We start from the raw sequence: 22,078 nt of genomic DNA, 5'->3' as shown, positions 1-22,078 counted from the left end.
GTCGTCCTCAGTGGTAGAACGTAGCCTCCAGCTGATGAGAGCTCCGTCCAGAGGTAGGGCATCAGGATAGATCAGTCAGGTCCAGAGAGCAGAAAGGGTCAGGATCACTGGCATCTCCATAAAATCGTGTGGCTCAACTTAAGGAGAAAACCAGCTTTGAAAGATGCAGGTATGAACCAACGTTTTATCTCCAACATGCCTGTGGATTTCAGTCAATTACATTCAGTCAATTACTTTCTCCAGGCTATAGAGCATGTTTTTTTTTTCTTCCTCCTCTTCTCTCTTGGGGCTTGCTGGACTTGTCTGGCTTTCACTGAAGTCATCTCCGAACATTTCACTGAGTGCTGACTTTTTTTAGTGGGAGGAGATGTTCTGCTTGTAGAGGCAGTTTCTGAATCATCACGACCGTGGTTTCATTGTTACTTGGTGCTTGGTTCGAAAAACAAGGCGTAAAAGAGATGCATTAAATAATAAATGATGCATGCAGATAAATCCGTGGCACATCCTGTTTTTGCATTCAGCATTGTTTCTGTGATGTTATGTGATAAATGTTTCACTGGGTTGAAGCATCTTGTAATATATTTCCTCAGCGAAATGATGAATGGCTCATTTCAAGACGTATCATTTCGCTGGACCAGACATTTAAATTCGGAATCTAATTACTTCATTCGTTGGATTGTGTATGGTATATAGGGTGCAGTAGCACATTTTACTTTCTCTGAAGCGAGTGTATCTGCTGCATCCTCCTCCATGAATGATAAAATGCTGTGTTAGAGATGAAGAAACACTCGGTCAGTGGGTTGCTGTTCTCTACAGTACACTGGTGTGGGCTGCCCTTGCAACAACATCCTCCAGTGCACTCGCATCTTGATCAGACAAAATGAACCAGGTCTTTCTTTTGAGTGTTGTTTGCAATTTTTGGCACTGCATGATCATATCACAAGGCTGCAATTCCTCTGATGTATGCGGCGATAGTTGTGTTTAGATTCGGATAAAAAGGTACTGTCGAGATCATAAGCTTACATACACCTCGTAGAATCTGCAAAATGTCAATCATTTCAAGAAGTAAGCAGGGTAATGAAAATTGCATTTTGTTTTTTAGTTCTGCCCTGAATAAGCTATTTCACATAATAAATGTTTACATATAGTCCACCAGACTCAATACTAACTGAATTTTCACACATGAACCAGTTAAAAAGTTTGCGCACGTTCGATTCTTAATACTTGTGTGTCGTTACCTGGATTACCAGCGACTGTTTTTATGTTTTGTGATAGTTGTTCACGAGTCCCTCGTTTGTCCTGAGCAGTTAAACTGCCCACTGTTCTTCAGACAAATCCTCCGTCTTTTCACACTGAGGACAACTCGGGTGAAAACATTCACTGACGTTCAAGAAGGCAACACGATACATGAAGAGCCAGGGGGGTGTAAACTTTTGAACAGGATGATTGGTGTAAATTATTACTTTGTTTAAAGATCTTTTTTTTTTTTTTCAGTTAGTACTGCTCTTCACAAGCTACAGAAGATATTTACATGTTTCCAAGAAGACAAATTAATAACAATTTACATTGCTCATCCTGTTCAAAAGACAATTCATCCTGGGGTGGTGTGTTGGTACATAACCAACAGCGGGTTATGTAAGGAATAACACGACAGACCTGACTGTTATCCGAAAGTAATGCACGTCGGGGGGTTGTGATGCGGCTTCTGCCTTGTGCTGCTAATAAGCACAAAACGCTCCTATACAAACTCCTCCAGCCCTTAAAAAAATCGTGTATATATATATATATATATATATATATATATATATATATATATATATATATATATATATAATATGATTTTCTGGTAGAGAGCAGAATTCATGTTTCCCATAATTTTTTCAATTTTCTTTTTGTGGAATTCTGTCTTTACTTCACACCAGATGTAAACGGACTCCTGTCTTCCAAACAGTTCCTTGTAACTTGTCAATACACAGAACAGTCTGCCAAAAGGTTTGACGATCATCATTCTGACGAGCCTTAATGTTCTTCTGGGTTAGCAGTGGTTTTCACCTCGCCACTCTTCCATGGATGCCATTTTTGCCCAGTGTCTTTCTGATAGTGGAGTCATGAACAGTGACCTTTATTGATGCAAGAGAGGCCTGTAGGTCATTTGATGTTGTCCTTGGCTCTTTTGTGACTTGCTGGACGTGTAGTTGCAGTGCTCTTGGAGGAATTTTGGAACATTGGCCACTTCTGGGAAAGTTTACTGCTCTGCCCAGTTTTTCCATTTGGAGATAATGGCTCTCACTGTGGTTCTTTGGAGTCCCAGAGCCTTTGATATAGCTTTGTAACCCTTCCCAGCCTGATGTATTTCAATAACCTTCTTCCTCATCATTTCTGGAATTTCTTTCAGTTTTGACAGTGGTAAGACCTTTTAACCAGCTTGTACTTAAGTGATGATTTGATTGAACAGGGTTTGCGGTAATCAGACCTGGTTGGTCCAGCTGAACTCCATTATGAATGCAGTTTCATAGATTTGGGGAGATATTAACTATGTGGGCAAATACATTTTCACACAAGCCCAGTTGGTATTGGATAACTTTTTTGCTTTAATAAATAACATTGTCGTTTAAAAACTGTATTTCGTGTTTACTCAGGTTGCCTTTGTTTTATCTTCGATTTTGTTTGAATTTCTGAAACAGTTTAGTTTGAGATGTACACAAAAACAGAAGAAGCACTGCATGTTATAAACATTCGTTTTCTCACAAGTCTCTCCTCCTCCTTTTTTTTTTTTTTTTTTTTTTTTTTTTTTTTTTTTTTTTTTTTTACTGAAAGCAATAAAACAAAAAAATGCAGCTTGCCGTGTTAACGAGAAACTGGAAAGTCCTCTGTCCTGAACCTAAAGTTGCAGCTTTACCTCTGTTTTTACAAAACACAGACACTCGATGCTCCTACTGTACATGTTGGTGGTTGGTCTTTCCCAATTAAAACAAACAAACAAACAGGCCAAATTTAATTCACTTGCAGCATGTGGAGGAATGTGTGTTAACACCTATTATTATAAACAATGCAAAACCTTTTTTTTTTCCTGTTTATTTTGTAACCACTAATGCTGAAGCAGTGTTGTTTCAATATTGGCTTCAGTGTTCTTTGTATTGAAATTGTTGACACTCTCATTTATAAGCTCATGCAGCATTTCTTGAGGTAGAATTGGAGTGTTTAAAACAGGCTGCCATTTTTCTTTCTTTCTTTTTTCTTTCTTTTTTGTTTTATGCATGCATCTTCTACATCAAGGAGCCACGGCCGCATGGGATGCAGACCTAGTTATAAAAGGTTACGCTCTCCATGTGACCTTTATCTCAGCACAGTACGATCCTGCACAAACAAGCACCGCACCATTTATAGAATCCACTGCTAGTTTAAAATGTGGATGCGGCGTTTCTGACAGAACTGAGTGTTGACGAGGGATTACCATTAAAAAGCTTTTAGTGCATTCCAGCAGTACTGCCACAGTCTGTGGAAGAGCCTGTGATGTGAGTCGCGCCTGAGATTTGCGTCGCCTCTGTGATTTGAAAGAAAGCTCACTTGAATAGTAATTATGGGTTTAACGATACATACAAATCCAATTCAATATGATGTGTTAGTGTCTCAGTACAATATGTTTATGGATGCACCAGAAATCAGCCTTGCCTGAATATGTGCCTTAGGCTTCTATTTTCAGGTGATTAAAACATTCAGCAATGTTGATATTTATTATTACGGTGCATTAGGGCCTTTAGATGTGTTTATATATGTGTTTCCCATGTGAAACATTATAGATGGATCAGGTGATTGCCTCAGGCAGTTCTTGTGTACCCTCTAATAGGGTAACACTTTAACAAGGACCATAAGTTTCACTTCTGTGTTGTCAATTGGTGAAGCTCTTCAGCTGAGGGGGCACACTAGTCTTTGACCGTGTCTATTTTTTGTTTTGTACAAGTTTTCGATACTTTCAAGTAAATTCTTAAAAAAAGGAAGAACTTGGTTCTCATCATGAGTCTCATTGAGTCACATGTAAACTATATGCTCAGATTCACGAGCTTAAAGGGGGCGTGACATGAGTCATCAAATGGTCCTTGATCTTTTTGCCATATAAGAGGTCATTATATCATTAAAACGTCGTAGCTTAATACGTCCTCCATTATGTATAACTAAACTCCAAAAATGGCTGTTTTGGATGTGGCAGGATTTGTGATGTCACACGGACAAATACGTTTGCATGTGATTGCCCCTACAGCAAGACATTGGCACCTACTTTTACAACATTGAAGAATTGACCCCGCCCACTGGCACTAAGTGGCTTTAAAAACAGTTCCGCACGTGTTAGGGCAGTTGGCCTTGATTAATTAATTCATAGGCAAAGATGTTAACCAATCATAGCAGTGCGTGGTTACATTGATGTCTTAAAGGTAAAGGACACAAAAACTGGTCGTTTCAGTCATACAGTCAGAGACATTGTGGGGAAAAAAGCCATAAATTAATATATTTTGTATGTTTTTTGTGCAAACAAAAACTTTACTAATATTATAATTACGCCTCAGGGAGGATAATAATAATAATAAAAAAATCCAAAAATGTCATGACCCCTTTAATTAAGCATTTTGAATGATTAAATGAAGCCACACTTACAAAAGTTGTAAAAGTACAATAGTTAATATGTAATGTAATAATGAAATGGTGTTAGTAGCATATAATGAAACAAAATCTGTGTGTTACTATGTGACAAAATTAAACATGGCTAAACGTTTGCTGGTGTGACTCACAAGGTGATGTGTCTGAAGCATGGAGCGTTTCTCATTCTGCTGTTAGTTAGTTGTGCTGTCAGTCACCCAGCTCTCTGTAGCCTTAGATACGTTTTTGAATCCTGCGTCCTCCACTACTTAATATGAACTTCCCAGTGGCCACTGTGATTCCTTTAGCCTGGATTGAATCAGCGAGGAAGGGCTGCCTGAATGCAGCAGGGAGATTGTTGTCGTGTGTGTGTGCACGTGTGTAGCTGTATGTTTGTAGTACTAGTGACAGTGTTTTTGTGGGATTCAACACACTGTAACGTTCTGGTCCACCACTCACTGGCCTTCAGCACCGTAACGTACCGGGAGTCCAAAGTACTTCCACATACCAGACCTCAATGTAGCCTTTGCTGTGGGGTGGCTGTGGCTCAGGTGGTAGAGCCCCACTAATTATAGGGTTGGCGGTTTGATTCCCAACCCACATGACTCCACATGCCGAAGTGTCCTTGGGCAAGACACTGAACCCCAAGTTTCTCCCAATGGTAAGCTAGCGCCTTGCATGGCAGCTCTGCCACCACTGGTGTGTGTGAATGAGAAACACTGTAAAGTGCTTTGTAAAACCGCTAAGGTTAAAAAAGTGCTATATAAGTGCAGGACATTTACCATTTTCTCAAGCTAGTGCACAAGCATATTGGAACTTGAAAGTAGTATGCTTTGGATATTTTAACCCCTGTAGCCTCTCCTGAATCAAGATAATGAAGCTTGAAGATGGGTTTGGACCACAATTCATATGAACAGTTATGCTATGATAGCTTTAAGACTGCAATTGCCACCAATAGTTTTACACTCAAGTCTCCATTAGTGAACAGTGTATAAATTCAACAAAATAGACTTCATGTGAAAACTATAATGACTTGTCCTGGTTACACAACTGCACTTTTTGACCATGTAGTACACAGTTATAGAGGGGAATTACTTAGAAATAAATTATTCATTGTTCCCCCAGATGATGATGGGTTCTCTTTTGAGTCTGGTTCCTCTCAAGGTTTCGATGCCGCGTAGGCCATACCAGACTGACCCATGGATATTTATTGAAGGGCGAAGAACGACCAAAAAGCCAATATTGTAACACTCCCTTGACCATAAAACGTTTTTTTTTTTTGTCTTCCCTATTTTTAATGTAACGAGACAACGCCTTTTATCAGGTCAAACTTTGAAATACTTGTTTTGTAAGATGGACCCAGGAAAATGTTTACCATTTTCATCACAAGCAAATCGAAAGAATCTTTTATAGAGTCATGTTGTACAGAAATATCTGACTTTTTAAGCGGACTTTTATCGAATGTCTGATAAATACCTGTATTCAAGATGAAATAGCCATTGAAGCTGGTATGGCAATAAACCCAGATACAAATACAACAAGCCTCTAAAGGTTTCTTCCTCATATCTTCTCGGGGAGTTTTTCCCTTGCTGCCGTCGCCGCTGGCTTGCTAATTAGGGATAAATTCATCAATTATGAATTTAGATCCTGAATTGTTATTATATTCCCGTAAAGCTGTTTTGTGACCATGCCCATTGTTAAAAGCACTGTACAAATACAATTGAGTTGAATGATTTAAGCGTAAAAATTTTTCACCTTGTGTAACATAAGCAGTATTTGATGACGAATAGCCTACTTTATTACACAGTCTGTCAAATGTGAGTTTTTTTTTTTTTTTAAACGCGTAGACATATCGAATTTGTAACGTCGTATCAAACACGACATTCTGAATCGATCCGCTGTAGTAATCGATCCACCCCCAGTAATAATGTAGATGCTATAACTCTAATATAATATAACAGTTTGGAGTGCACTGCAGTCTGCTCCGCGCCGAACCCATTTAGGCGACCTCACACACCCGCTTACTGCGTTTTAATCAGATGACCTTTTCCAGGTTGCTCTGCAATTCAGAACGATGAACCTCCCAGGAAAAAAAAAAGTGTTTGTGAAGTAAACCGATATTGACCTTTTTTCATTTTTACAATAACAAAGCAAAGCGGTTCACAGAGCGAGGGTGTGGCGGTTTGATATTTTGGGTTTTATTTATGTATTTTATTTATTCATCTTAAAATTACGGTAGGATTGGGAAATATTATATTGAAGAAACGATTAGTGAGGTTTAAAGCTGTCACAGTGGTAATGATTCCAGTTTAGGAACACCAGTCCTCATCTGATTTAATTCCCTAACATGGGATACACCTATTACAGTGGCTGGGGGTTAGAGCTAAAGCTTTGCACCAGAGCAAGCCATGTCGCCTAGTGATTTGCATCGAATCATAAAAGCCAGCTCAATAAGTTTCCTCTGCTGTTTAAGAGAACTCGTTCGAAAAGCTTTAAGCTTTTAAGTTAAATCATCACAGTGGGGATAAAATAGACCGAATGCTTTCTTAAGCTGGTAACAGTATCTAAGGAGGGGGTGTGCAGAGGCCATTATAAACCGTGCATGTGCACATTGATGCAATCTTCCTTGGTCTCCGTGTGCATAGATTTGAGTAATGTCTTCTGCTTCCTGCACACTGACAGGCTTTTATTGTACGTGGGGGCAATGCATGATGGTAATCTGTTGATGAGGAGCTGCAGATGGGTCTGATAGGCCTCTGAGGGAGAGCAGAACATCCTGCTGAGCCACATGTAAATTAACATCACTTCCCTCACCACTGCTTCCTGCCGCTCTGTTTTCATGACATGCTTGACCTCAACCTTCCTCTCGGCATTTGACTGAGTTACATCATTTCGTCCTTTAATTGGTGGGTCATCGTGAACACGAAAGAGTTTTAGGGTTTCAGCACAGCTGCAGTGTTATCGGAGGGAAGTGTATGTGCCAAAACAGGTACTGCGACCATGACGACCATGAATATTGACACACCTTTACAAAATGATCTGGATATTTGTCCACACGTGTCTATTTTAAGATGGTTGGAGCATTCGCGCTTGAATATGTTCGAGGTTGCTTAAAGCAAGTAAACACGTAGGTATAAAGATTATGTATTGACATAAATGCTTAGCATGAATGGATGGAAAACCTCCATCTTGTGATATGATTGGTTAGTAGTTCTTCCTTAGGAGAGGTCAAATGGGCATTGCGTTACTGCAGTGACTGTAGCAAAACAATGGAACTTGAGAAGCTTTGTACATTTGTTATTTACTCGCCTGCTTATAAATTGCATCAGTTTTAACTGTGAGAGTCAGTAATAATATCTACTTTATATTCTTGAAGCCTAACACATTTTATACCTCAGCACCATTGAATTCTCGATTCTGATTGGTCAGAAGGTTATTATTGGTCACAGATTATAGAGTCCGTCTCAACCAGCTCCCTAGTTCAGTAAGTGGTGAATCAGTATATCGTGTACACGAGTTCGGGCACTGGTAAGGACCCTGGGACGGTGAGACCTGCATTTCCGGCGGCATGACTACGTACTCGCGTTGTAAAACGTCACCAAAAATGAAAACCGTAAAAATATTTAAGTTTGATATTGTATGTTTGTTAGCTTAATCACACGTATTTCTGTCATAATATGTCAAGCAGGCTAATAGGCAAGCTAGTGGATTTAAAAAAAAAAATCATTAAGTACTTAAACAAATAGTGACCATTGATGCTCCCTGGTTTTTGTAGTGCATTATGGGATTGTTTAGAGAGCGAATGTTCCAGTGCATTGGAAGGATTTTGCAATCGAGTCCCTGATCAGTGACCTGACTACTGAACTAGGGAGCTTATTGAGGCTATTGACACCTATGCACTCAACAGTCACTTTAATAGGAACACCTTTACGCCTACTCATTTATGCAGTTATGCAATCAGCTAATCATGTGGCAGCAGCGCAATGTATAAAATCATGCAGATGCATGTCAAGGGCTTCAGTTTCTGCTTATATCAAACCTCAGAATGGGGAAAAGTGTGATTTCTGTGACTTAACTGTGGCATGATGGTTGTTGGTGCCAGCTGGGCTGGTTTGAGTATTTCCCCCCCAAGCCTCCCCTAATATGTGACATCCCCCCCCATATTGAAGAACAGGCATAATGATTATTGATTCTATATAAAATCTATCTATATATAAACTAATCTATAATCTGTTTTTGATGGATGGATAGATAGATAGATTGATTGATTTTTTCTTTCTGTTGTGTTCTTGTACTTTTTAAAATTACTTTTCAGAACTTTTATGATTTTTAAAAAATAACCTTTGTGACTTTTATAAAACTGCGTAACGGACAGGTATGGAGCATGAATTATTAAAAATGTTTCTGAACACTATAACTACTGAACAAGAGAACTAGGCTGAAATAACGTGGACTATTTTACATGTAAAACATGTTGCATTACATTCGTCTTGCGTTCTAAAAACATTCACTTAAGAATGATCTAAATTGGGAAGAAGGGCGCGTCTCTTTATCCATGACATTGTTAAATCTCCGTCTCTGAGCTCGTCACTGAACAGAGCAGACGCAGAGAGAGGTGTGAGTACAGCGGGAAAACAAGACCTCGTACTTGCAGGACAGTACTGGCCACATTTGGAAAGTTGCTAAGGTTTGTCCAAAAAGTCGCTAGATTTGTCAATATGTGCTTTTTTTTTTTTTTTTTTTGGCAAAAAAAAAAAAGGTCGCTAAGTTGGGAACACTGGTCTGCACTGACGGCTAGATAAAAGGCAGGCTAAGCTCCGCCTCTCCCAGCAAAAAAGAAAATACAGAGGGAGAGAGAACACGGAGCAATAAAATAAACAGTGTACCCAAATAACGCCCTGACTGTGTTTTTTTTTTTTTTTTTCTTGAAAAACAATTCGCGCCCCCCTTCTGATCTCTGGTTGAGAACCATTGCTCTAGAGTTTACACAGAATGGTGTGTGTTTGGAGGGTCTTCAGGCTGAAACAGCTTGTTGATGAGAGAGATCAGAGGAGAATGACCAGACTGGTCTGAGCTGACAGGAAGTCTACAGTTACTCAAAAAGCACTGTTTAAAAGCGCAGTGAGCAGAAAAGCATCTCAGAAAGCACAACACATCAAACCTTGAGGTGGATGAGCTACAACTGCAGAAGACCACATCAGGTTCCTCTCCTATCAGACAAGGACAAGTATCCTAAGCTATCATGGGGACAGACTTGACCAAACTGGACATTTGAAGACTAGAAAAAGACTAGGTTTCTTTTTCTTTTTTTTCTTTCTAATATTTAACTGTCTCCATTTTAACTGTCCTGTTTGAGGCTGTGTCCATGTTTCTGCTCACCATGGTTGATGTGATCATATGAGTTACGATAGACATCTGGCCATTTTCCTCTGACCTCTCTTATCAGCATTTCCATCCACAGAACTTTAGCTCAATCAGTGTTTTTTGTTTTTCCCTCCATGAATGTACAGGTGTTCCTAATAAAATTTTCTAATACCTGACGTGTTCTGCAAGGAGACATTTATTTAACTGTCTCATGTGTTCATGCTTTGTAACGGTAACCGTAAGTGGGAAAGTCTTTGGGACGGATGACTTGCGCTTTTCCGGTTTCTCTGTAACATGACGAGCAGCATTTATTGTGTTATTTTTTCTGGCTGGTGAGAGAACAACGCTTCATCATCTGTAACCTAAGTGATGACAGGAGAGAAACTTCATGAAATCAACCCTGTTGTTGGTAGAAAACATTCTTTATACTCGGATAATCGCTGGGACCATATCATCTCCATCCTTTATGCCCCTTATGCCACTTATGCCAAAGTTCAATGTCTCTGAGGCATATTTTAATGGACTGTGATTATTAATCCTCTAGAACTATTTATTTATTTATTTATTTTATTTTTATTTGGTTGATTCATATGAAGCGATTTTTAATTAAATGAGGCCAGATTTTAGTTTTAGTTTAGTTTTGAATTCTTCATATTTTGCTATAGTGTAACCCGCCATCTCTGGCATGGTGTTATAATGACAAACGAACAAATGATAACAGGAACTAACTTGTCTTGCAGACTTTCTGCAATATTAAATGTAATAAATGCTTAATAGTACGACAGCTCATTTAATATAATTAATTCATTTAATTAACTCAATTCAGGTTGTGCGAAAGGAAAATAATCAAAATCGGGGTGGTAATGGCGCTGCACACAAACCTGCTGTTGATTCTTTTCCTCTTACAGCACACCTGTTGTATTTTATTCTTTACTCAATACACAGTATGATTGCTGTTGTTTGAAAAGTCAAGAAATTGTCATAAAGAGTCATAGAAATTGTCATAAAGAGTAAAGAACTGCGCAACACTTTCAGTTGTACGCTAGGCTTGAGACAACTGACAATAGTATAAGGAATTGCCAGTGGAGTCCATCGATCACGTTGGAAGATTTCCGAAAACATGGTGTCTGCAGCTTTCAGACGGACAAAAACGAACTGTGCAAGTCTTGCGTTTGGTAATCCGTTTCCTTTTAGCCTGTTTTGTATTCTGTACAACCCTTAATAGCCTCTGTTGTCTGACTTTGGAGCAAAGAACAAGAAAACATCTTTCTCTGATGCATCTTAGCTTCCTTTGTCCATGTATGCCAAACAGATAAAGGCGTGCTAACTTTCCACGCTTGCAGTGTCTGGAACGTGAACGGGGGCTTAAATTAAGAAAATAAAACGATGTGGTGTTCAGGGTTACTTTGCTAAACAAGAATTCAATAAGCATCTCGAATGCTGTTCAACATTGAGCACATGCAACTTCAGTTTGGCAAGCATTACTGATCTTGTTAAAGGGTAATTAATTAATTAATTAACAAATAACATTAAAAAAAAAAAAAGCTACAGCTGACTTCTGGTATTTTTTGCTGTAATGACATAACATGTACATGTGTTACATATTTCTGACCACGTCAGCATCGCTGCAGCCTACACCACTCCTACGCTACGAGCGATACTATTGTCAGAGGGCGATAGATAGGGGGCACACGCTTATAATAGACCACTTAGAGAGTACAGCAAACCTCAGGTGGTAGAGCAGGTTGTTCACTAATCGTAGGGTTGGCGGTTCGATTCCCGGCCCATGTGCCTCCACATACCGAAGTGTCCTTGGGCAAGATGCTGAACCCCAAGTTGCTCCCGATGGTAAGTTAGCGTCTTCCATGGGAGCTCTTCTACCATTGGTGCGTGAGTGTGTGTGTGTGTGTGTGTGTGTGTGTGTGTGTGAGAGAGACAGAATGGGTGTATGAGAACCAGTGTAAAGCACTTTATAGAACCACTAAGGTTGAAAAAACGCTATGTAAGTGCAGACCATTTACCATTACCATTTATCATTTGGCAGACGCCCTTATCCAGAGCACCTTACACACATTTATACAATTGAGCATTTGACGGCCAGTGCTCAAGGGCCCAGCAGTGGCGGCTTGGCAGTGGTGGGATTTGAACTTGCAACCTTCTGATCAGTAGTCCAACGTCCCATTTATCGTTGGTTTGTCGGTATTGCACTTACCACGACAGCCCAGGCGGCAGCTCGGTCTATAACAGCAAGGCCATTGAACACGTGTGCACTTTGCTGCAGGGAGTGAATATAAAGTGTGATGAAAACAGGCAAGGTCATCTGTCAGTCAAGCTACAGCATTTCCGTAGCCAAACAATGGCGAACAGTAGTGGTGGCCAAAAAGCTTGTATACATTTTACCAGACTGCGCCACCCACCTAGTTTAGTTAGTGCTGCAGTGATGGGGGATTTAGACAGTGTGCTAAGTGCTGATATTGTGCATGTGCATGACCTAGGTTTAACTAATAGATTAACTTTAGTCATTTACATTGACATTTACTCAGCCAGGAAACTTCCTGGTCATCTGGCATCAACTCTTATATGGATGTATTATGTCTACCCAATGCTTTGTCCTGCTACTTCCTGTGTGTGGATTCAGTGTGGTTCTTGATCAGTCATGGTTGACATGTTTTTTTGTGTTTGATCAACACTTTGTTCCAGCATTTGTTTGGGCAGTTTATGATCTTTCTTATTGCCCCTGTAAACTGATTGAGTCATCCAAGAAGTCTTGATCTTGAGCTTAAGTAGTGTCTAAGCACATTCCTGTGAAATGGTAGTTAGGGCCTTTTTTTCTATACTGACCTGGCTTAAGTGGTTTTATTGTGTTGAATTTTGACTTTATTATGACTTAAAAAAAAAAATTAAAGTCATAAGCTCTATAAATAAAATGTGTTATTACTAGGATTTGTAATGGCATGTGTAACGGCTCATTTTATCAGTCTTCAGTAATTTGAAAAACAAAACAAATCCCAAAAACATTACAATCGTATCCCTTCTGGAAAAAAAACCCAATAGAAACCCCTCCATAGAATTTGTAATGGTTATAATGAGAATTGTGTTGGTTTTAATGGATACTGTAATGGTCCCTGTGGGTGTCTACTAGTAATTTGTTGCCTTTTATTGGTGGCATGTTATATCTAGTGGATACTATTAAGGACCATTAATGGTTAGCTGATGGTTTCTTTTTGTTTATACAAATTTTTTCGAGCAGTTTCCTATGCGGAAATGTATATTTCTGAAATCTTTCACTTTCATCTGCCATTCCAAGTTCTCAGTTTAAAACTAGAAAGAGGACATTGATTGGCTGCCCTCTCACTTATCTTTCCAAGGGTAATGATTCCTTGGCTGTGATAGAAATCGAGTTGACTCGAGTCACTGTTTGGCTGGTTGTCTACAATGCAAAGGGTTAGATAATTGCTAAAATCAATCTGGTCCACATGACACCAGTAGCAATACTTCACTCCGTTGACCGAGATCAAGGAAGGAAAGAAAGCTGCACAACCGCTCATCTAAATGGAAGTGGTTCACCTTGTGTGACTCATGAGTAAGAATAGTCCGTCTGATTGCCTCAACTTCCTGCACCTGTCCTTTGTGTACACAGACCTGTTTGTCTACACATAACATTGTGCCTCACCTTAAACTCCTAGTTCTACTGGCTCTGACATGTGGGGGCATCCCAGGAATGCGCAGTAGTTCAGTTTTAAAAGTTTGCTGGACAAAACCAAGTGACTAAACCACTCTGAATTAGCAACCGAAAGCAAGTCCATTTGTAAGAAATGACTCTCTTTCATAGAGTTTGTGCGATTAAACATTCCCAAGCAGAAAATTTGAGTAATTGTATCTACTGCGTCAACAGAGACAGGTTTTCATTAGAGCAGCTTTGATATGTGACAGAATACGGTTTTCCTATTTTCCCTTTTTGGAGATGAGAGCGAATGTTTCATTGTTGGAACGAATTAAAGTAATACAAAAGCATAACAAGGTGGAGTCCGTGCAATGAGTGAATGTTTACACTCAAAAACTACTCTACATCCTGACAGGACAGGCGGGTGAAATATAATACTGTGGTTTTCTTTTTTATATGATGTTTGAGTGAGGGAGTTTTTTTTTTTTTTCTCTCCCCTTCAGGTGTGGCACCAAGGATTGATACAAAGTGATCCTAATAATGATCATATACAGGAAATATTTCACTGTTACATAAAAGCTCAGCCTTTTGGACAGAAATGGAACAGGCCTATGACATGATAAATTATACAACTAACCATCTGACCTCCTGTATACCACTGATATGGAGCTAAATTAGGACTCACTATGTAGGACAGTTTTAAAAAGGAGGTTGGAACAGTCAACATTGTTGCGCCTTCAGTAGCACACAGTCCACAAATAGAGAATTAGCCTAGCCTAATTTCACCTCGTGCAAGTTTTCAGGCAGATCTGTTCCTTTTAGCATTCGCGTTCATAACATTTCATCAATTACATCATCCCTAATAGTAATCACTGTGCTGCTTTATTTCATGTGGGACTTTCTCAGCCCTGTTAAAAACCTCCCGTGCTGTTTGAGGCTTTAACGACTACCAGCTTTGTTCCATTAGAAAGTTCCTAAATTGATTTGTTTGCTTCCTTCTGTTCTAGGGCTCACCACAGAAGGCCTGTATCGTGTGAGCGGGAACAAGACCGATCAAGACAACATTCAGAAACAGTTTGACCAAGGTACTTAATCAGGCACTGTGCCGGCAGATAATAGTCTGTCATTTCCACAAATTTTGAATAATAACGTGATTGCTGAGAAACACAGTGTTGGTAAGCTGGTTCATAATTAATCTCTCTTTAGACGTCATTTTCCATCTTCTTACATTTCTGCTGAAAAATCATTTCTCTCATCTCTCTTTGCTCTACAGGCTAATGTATTCACCAGGGAGAAACAAAGCTTTTTACTTATGGCCTGTTAGTCAAAAGCAGATAAAAGAGATGTCAATAGATAATAAGATGAGAGTAATTATGTTAATGCCTGACACGGTTACGGTCTATAAATGTTATGTTTCAGTGTTGTGTTTCCTTCCCTTCCCAGTTTTTTTTTCCTCCCATTTTTCCTCCAATTTGGTCATTTGCCAATTCCCTCCCACCAGCCAGCTGTTCCTCTGCCGCACAACAGCTACCAACTTAGGGAGGGTGAAGGCTAATCTGTGCTTCCTCCGAGACATATAAGGCACCCTTTTTTTTCAAACTGCTGCTCTTGCTGCATCACAAGGAAGCGTAACACACTAAAAGGAAAGCCCTATCTCGAGGGAGAGTGCTATCTGCCGTCTTCCACATTCATGAGCTCAAACGCCCACGATTAGTTAATGCAACTGACTAAGTTGACATGCACATCAAATTCTGCTTAAGGTCTATATTCGGGTTGCAGCCATGTTCCAAATGTGACGTTTATATGCGTACAGGCATCGGAATATTCCTATATACATGGTTGTCATAAGTATGCCAATCTACACACACTGCTGTTTTTTATATAGTATTCTCAGTTATTAGTTGTATTACTACTTTTTTACACTAATTTAATTAGGACTAACACCTCTCACCATCAAAAATGCCTGACAACACCACCTTGAAATGGAAAGGGTCGGGTTAGCATCTGTTATGCGAAGCATCTGAGCATGCGCATACAGTTGCAATAAAAATTATTCAACCCCCATTGCAAATCAGGTTTATTGTCAAACTTGACAGACTTTCAGCTGTTTGCAATGAACAAATCAAACAAAAGCAATTGAAACAGTTCAACACAACTAATGCTTAAAGTGGTTTCGCCATTTCAACTGAAAATGCAACTTATTAGGATTTCTCCAGTTTCAAAATTATTCAACCCCCTGAATAGAATCCCTCACAACAGCACAAATATGCAAATCGGGTGTTGTCTCAAGCACACCTGATGCAGCTAATCAAGGGCTTCATTAGTTGCACCAGGTGTGCTTGAACACTTGAGTTTGAAGTATCTGAACTGGCTAGGGTCAGAAAATATATGAAATACCTGGACGGGGCAGAGAAAGGAAGCTATCAACGGTTGCTACCAGATTTCTGAGCAGGCAGGTTGTGAAAAACCCTCGAGTGACTGCAAAAGACCTGCAGCAAGATTTGGTGGCAACAGGAACTGAGGTTTCAGTGAGCACAGTCAGTAAGGTGCGTACTAAACGCAGAAGGTTTCCATGCCAGAGCTCCACTTTTCGGCACGATGGATCAGCAGTATGTCTGGAGGAAGAAGAATGAAGAAAGAACACTCTGTCCACAGTCAAGCATTGTGGTGGCTCAGTGATGCTCTGGTGCTGCATTGCATCCTCTGGCACTGGAAACCTGCAGCGTGTGGAAGGCAAGATGTATGCATTGAAGTATCAGGAAATCATAGGAGAAAACGTCATGCCGTCTGTGAGGAAGCTGAAACTTTGGCATCATTGGACCTTCCAACAGGACAATGATCCCAAGTATACCTCAAATTCCACCAAGGCTTGGTTGCAGAAGTCGTCCTGGAAGATTATACAGGGCTATCACAGTCACCTGACTTGAACTCCATAGTAATTGGTAATCTCTGGTGGGATTTGAAGATGGCGGTTGCAGCACACAAACCCAAGAATATTACTGAACTGGAGGCCATTGCTCATGAGGAATGGGCTAAGATTCCTCAGTAAGCTGGTGTCTGGCTATGCATCGCATTTGCTGCTGGTCATAACAAAAGGATGCTCTATTAAGTGATAAAGATGCTTGCCATGAAGAGGTTGAATAATTTTGAAACTGGAGAAGTCATTATAAGTTGTATTTTCAGTTGAATTTGGGGAAGTGTTGTGGATAAAAAATGTCATAAAATAAACATAAGGGAGAAGAAGGAAAAACGGGCACCTTGACACGTAGAAGCGGGATTAGGCGGACATTGACAGATTGGAATTACGAGCAATTTAAGATCAGTAATAGTCAAAAAAGTCAAAAAGAAGTGTACAAGCTAAGGAGTGCTAAAAACACACACACACACACACACACACTCGTACAGTCAAGGGCGGGCAAGTAGACACAACATACGCACACACTCTCTTTCTCATACACACACATGAATAACTTTAATAGAATCTTATAGTAATAGAGAAACTCTATGAAAAACAGAATTGTAGGATATGCAGGACAGTAGAACTGTAATGATATTAAGAAGTTGGAAGTACAGTAAACCGCTTTTCAAGTAGTATAAATATATATAAAATAAGAAATATAGTGCAAATATGAAAATAAATTATAAATGAGAAGTACGGGGAAAAAAGGAAAATATAACTTACTCATGATTCAGATGGTGAAGATTCTCGTCTCGCAAGGAAAGCCTTAATTTTTAGAGAACCATGAAGAAAGCCAGTTATAAGGGTGGCTGCCCCCCCCCCTCGAGATAACGATAAGACCAAGGTCCCTCCCGGTTGTTTAGTCGTCTTGCTTACGTCATTTTTATTACCTAGGGAAATGGGAATCTTGGTTTCTGAAGACCTAGGTAAGGGAGAACCCTGGTTTTTGAAGACCTAGGTAAAAGAGAACCCTGGTTTTTGAAAACCTAGGTAAATAGAAACACTGGGTTTTTGTTTCCTGGGTTGTTGGAAATGCCTGAGTTCTGATTTTATGTGTAAAGTAAAACCCCTGGTTTCAATTCTATGGGTAAGTGAAATAGGCCTTTTCTGGAAACCTATGGGTTATCTAGTGTGTAAATACAGTATAAATACTGGAGCTTAGGCTCAGGGTATGGGGGATCACTTCTGAGAATTCTCATCGGTGTGGATCTCGTGTGGTGGAATGGAACAATAAAGCTGGACCCTTGCTTCTTCTCACTCACGGCTGGTGTGTTTTTTCTATCTCCAACTGGTCTCAGAGGTAGATGTGAGTATTGGCTTCTAAGTTGAATTTTAAATGTTTTTGGGTAATAGGCTAAATTCGAGCCAACAGAAGCCACTTGAAGCATTTGTTTAATAATTTGTTGAAGCATTTGTATTCGATTAATATCAGAATATTGATGCGCATGTAAACGTAGTCACTGTGATTGACAAGGGAGAGACCATATGCCATCCCTCCCCCAAAGCTGATTTTGCTCTGTTGATTTCCAGCCACAGATGTCTGTGGCGTCATTGGGATTTGTACTCGTGATCTCCTGACAGCAGGGTGAATGCTTTTCTGTTGTGCCACTCTGGAGCCCCAAAAAGTATTTTAAATGTCCTGCAGTTTGTACAAATTAGCAGGTATAAACCATAATATAGAATGTCTGTGTTGAGATGCTTGTTCTGCATATTTCACTATTTTCACATTAGTTTACAGTGTTGAGTATTTTAGTAATTGGTTTCTTCATTTTTATCCTGACATTCTTGTTAAGCCAGGTTTACACTCGCTGCGTCCCGATTCGCTTACTATCCGTCCCAAATAGCATCCGAGATTAGAGTTAGCGCGTCCCAAATCGTAGTATGTTGAAATGTTTTTTTCAGCTAATATTGCCCAATAACTCCTTGCGCGAGGGAGGAGGAGTTTTGTGACGGTTTGCTTTGCGCAATTCGACCTGCAACCATGGCAGACTAGTGTAACTCCAGTGATACGTCTTCGGTATTTAAGTGTAAGAACTTAAATATTAAGCACTAAATATAAATAAAAATAAATCAAGTAAATGATATAGTATGAATGACGAAAAGCTGAAATGCAATGAGGAGTTTGTTTACGGTGACGGTGTGCGTAACTAGGCAACAATATTCTTTCATTACATGATGTGTTAGTTAGTATGTCCCAGTGCTTGCGTACTCTTTTGCTACACAAAAAGAGTGCATACTTTGGGAAAGAGAAACTGTATGGTTTTCATCTTGATTTGCTGTCCCAGACAGAAGTTTCGCACCGTAAGAAAACAATTCTTTGGTCACAAGTCGATATAGGAGGACATCGTAGGATGGCTCAAACTCGCAGGACAGCTACGAACGGTGAAATGTAAACGAAACAGACTAACCCCATTTCCTTAATCACAGGTCTATCGTTAGAGGATCTTTGTATATAATGTGACATGGAGAACAGGTTGTGCAAAATGCTATAACATTTTGGCAAAATCTTAAAAGACCGCTGCACAAAAAAGACCTTCATAGTGGATAGGCTTTTCACAAGCGGTTAGTGGAAGTAGGTTTATGGCTGAAATGCTATTTTATGGCTGAAATACAGAGATTGTGCTTTTTGTTCAGATTAAAGCAGCCTGCTGGAGTGAGCAAATGAGTTGGTGGACAGTGACCAGATTATTCACTCATCCAGAGTTTGGTTTAAAAAGAAAAATCTGTGTGCTGTGCATCAGTTTGCCTGCTGGCTAGGAGTTATTATCTTGCCTCTCTGTCTGTAGAATTTCTGTTTTTCTGTGTTCACTACATAGTGAGATCTGCTCTGACAGCTGTCAGTTCACCTTCAGTTCGTTCAGCCTTTTGTTTTTGCTTTCACTGTTTGTACTTCTTTTTTCTTTTTGTCCCTTTCTCTTCTTCACTACCTCTTTTATTTCGCTCTCTACACCTACTCATTCTGTCTTCGTCACCCTCTGTGTTCTCTTTTACTCCATTAAACAACACTGCTAAAACATCCAGCAAAGATATTAAGATGCCATTTTTACATCTTTGTCGTTTCTCTAAATAGACCACAGTGTGGATTTAATGGCCATGGACGTCGCTGTGAATGCTGTAGCCGGGGCACTGAAAGCTTTCTTCGCTGATCTCCCAGACCCCCTCATCCCCTACAGCCTCCATCCAGAGCTCGTAGAAGCAGCTAGTGAGTATATCTTCACTCTTTCTCTTTTAAGATGATCCTCTGTCAGAGATGTGGGATTGTTGCCCATCTCAGTTGGCGTACTTTTAAAGAGAACGGCCTTTAAATTGTGGAGGAATTTTAAGTGTCATGGAATGAATTACAATGAAACTCTTCCTTGCTTGAGCTTGGGTAATAATTGCTGTGCCTGAATTTGTTCTCTACTTTTTATATAGTGCGCTAGAGCCGGGCGATACCTATAAATAACTATAATGATATCCTTTTGTAAAATAAAAAAGGGATTTGCCCTGCCTCCCACCCCCATGTGTAATACTGTTTACAGCAGGGTCGTCATGGTAACCTGTTTCTCACCGGTTTACAACTTTTTCCCGCCCAGCTCGCATCCTCATCCGCAACACATTTTAAAGGCTGCGCCAGAATATAAAACTATTTATACGTTTCTTCTGTATAAATGCGGCTTTACAATAAAACCCAGACACCGCACAGACAGGGCACGTCATCCCCTTACCCACACGCGCTGCCGTGATCACATGTGATTGCCTGAAATACTCAGCCAAAGCAAACAACCAGAGAAGAAGGAAAGTATTTTTTTTGTGCATTGTAGTATTTTATTCATTTATAAGTTAAAGTAATTAAGCCCATTTTAGTTCGATTGTGAACGATTTTATTTCTACATTTTGTAACAGTGCCTCATAAATAATGGCTTTTTTTACGCATTATAAGTGTTTATAAACACTTGGTGAGGAATTTATTTAAAGGCAGTTTACCTGTCACCTACACCAGTATTATTTGCAGCAACAGTGTAAGTATTTGGATAATCCTGGCCTATTTTACAAGCTGTTCGTTTCCAAAATAAATATCATCATCTGTTTAGTATCAGCAGCGATTTACATTCGACATCGTCGATCTTTCATTGCGTCGTCCCAGCCCACGGTGCACTATTAGGAACGCAGCCATTTTGTAGAGTTGTCCAAATTCTCACTGGATATAAATGATATTCCCCGAATTGTGACTATATTATGACCCATAGTTTACTGTAATTGTAAGTGCACAACCTGCTATTGCTCCACAGAATTAATACCAGTGCAGCTACCTTTGCATATAATTCCATCCATCCATCCATCCATTTTCCATACCGCCTATCCTACACAGGGTCACGAGGAACCTGGAGACTATCCCAGGGGACTCGGGGGCACAAGGCAGAGGAAGCCCTGGATGGGGGTGATGATGTGTTTTAGAAGCGCTCACTGGTCAGTGTTTTCTGAATTCAAACTGGTGTCCCCTTTCTGCTGCTTTCTATAGTGCACAATACAAAATAGTTTGTACCGTTAATAGTAGACTTCGGCGGGATACTGTAGACTTGAATCTAAAACTCTGATTCGATCTAAAATGAGACTAACGCTCATTCTCATGATCCTTACAACACACTTAGCACTGCGTGAGTATACAGTATACAGCTGTGAATGCATAGTGACTCATAATCACACTATCCGTCATGCTGATGTCATGCAGCTGGTCATGTGACCAGGAACCAGCTAATAACATGAGGCGAAAGCAAAGCACAAAATGCCACCTGTTTGATCTAAAATGATATATATATATATATATATATATATATATATATATATATATATATATATATATATATAAAAAAGTGTAATGGAAGTTTGTCTCCAAATCAAGCAGAGAAAGCAGCAGTGGATGTCAATGTGGCTGTCTTTTGGTGTCAAAATATAGTATACTTTAATAAGAAGTGTGACAGCTACACTGCAAAAAAAAAGAAAGGCACCATATCTTGTATATAGTTACATTTATCTAGTAGTTCTTATTATAAGATTACAATAAACCAAATATAAGCTCATTAAACCTATTTCTAGACATTATTGCTCATTTGCACATAAAATTTTTGCTTCTTTAAGAAATAAATGGGTCAAATTTTCAGCCAATAGAACGGGACTATTTCAAGCTTGGAATAGGGTTCATCATTGTATATTTGGTTTATTGTAATCGTAATAATAGGAAATACAATAAAATCTGACTATATTCAGGGTATTTCCACTTACTAAGGATGTCATTGTTTGCAGTGTGTATTCAATGAGAAAAACCTATAATATAAATATAGTGTACTATAGTAAATAAACTGAGCAGTAGTGCTGATGCGTCAGAAGGCAAAGATCTGAATCGGTTGTGTTTGGCCATTACTTCTGCGCTAACATTTAGAGGAAAGCGGCAAGTTCAAATCCCGGTTCTGTTAAGCTGT

General features: G+C 39.5%; 1 protein-coding gene across 5 annotated transcripts in view; it reads left to right on the top strand.

The window, feature by feature from the left end:
* The window catches only part of arhgap5 (Rho GTPase activating protein 5), a 53,963-nt gene that overhangs the window by 26,182 nt on the left and 5,703 nt on the right, over nucleotides 1-22,078 (top strand). For all 5 annotated transcript variants that reach the window (XM_017476543.3, XM_017476542.3, XM_017476540.3 and 2 more), the window contains 2 exons: nucleotides 14,668-14,745; nucleotides 19,690-19,821. In XM_017476543.3, the coding sequence (XP_017332032.1) occupies nucleotides 14,668-14,745; nucleotides 19,690-19,821 (210 nt within the window). The remainder of the gene's footprint in view (nucleotides 1-14,667; nucleotides 14,746-19,689; nucleotides 19,822-22,078) is intronic.

The sequence above is a fragment of the Ictalurus punctatus genome, chromosome 9 (genome assembly GCF_001660625.3).
Source record: "Ictalurus punctatus breed USDA103 chromosome 9, Coco_2.0, whole genome shotgun sequence".
NCBI lineage: Eukaryota > Metazoa > Chordata > Actinopteri > Siluriformes > Ictaluridae > Ictalurus > Ictalurus punctatus.
The sequence above is the reverse complement of the archived record's forward strand: the minus strand, read 5'-3'. Positions and strand labels throughout refer to the sequence as shown.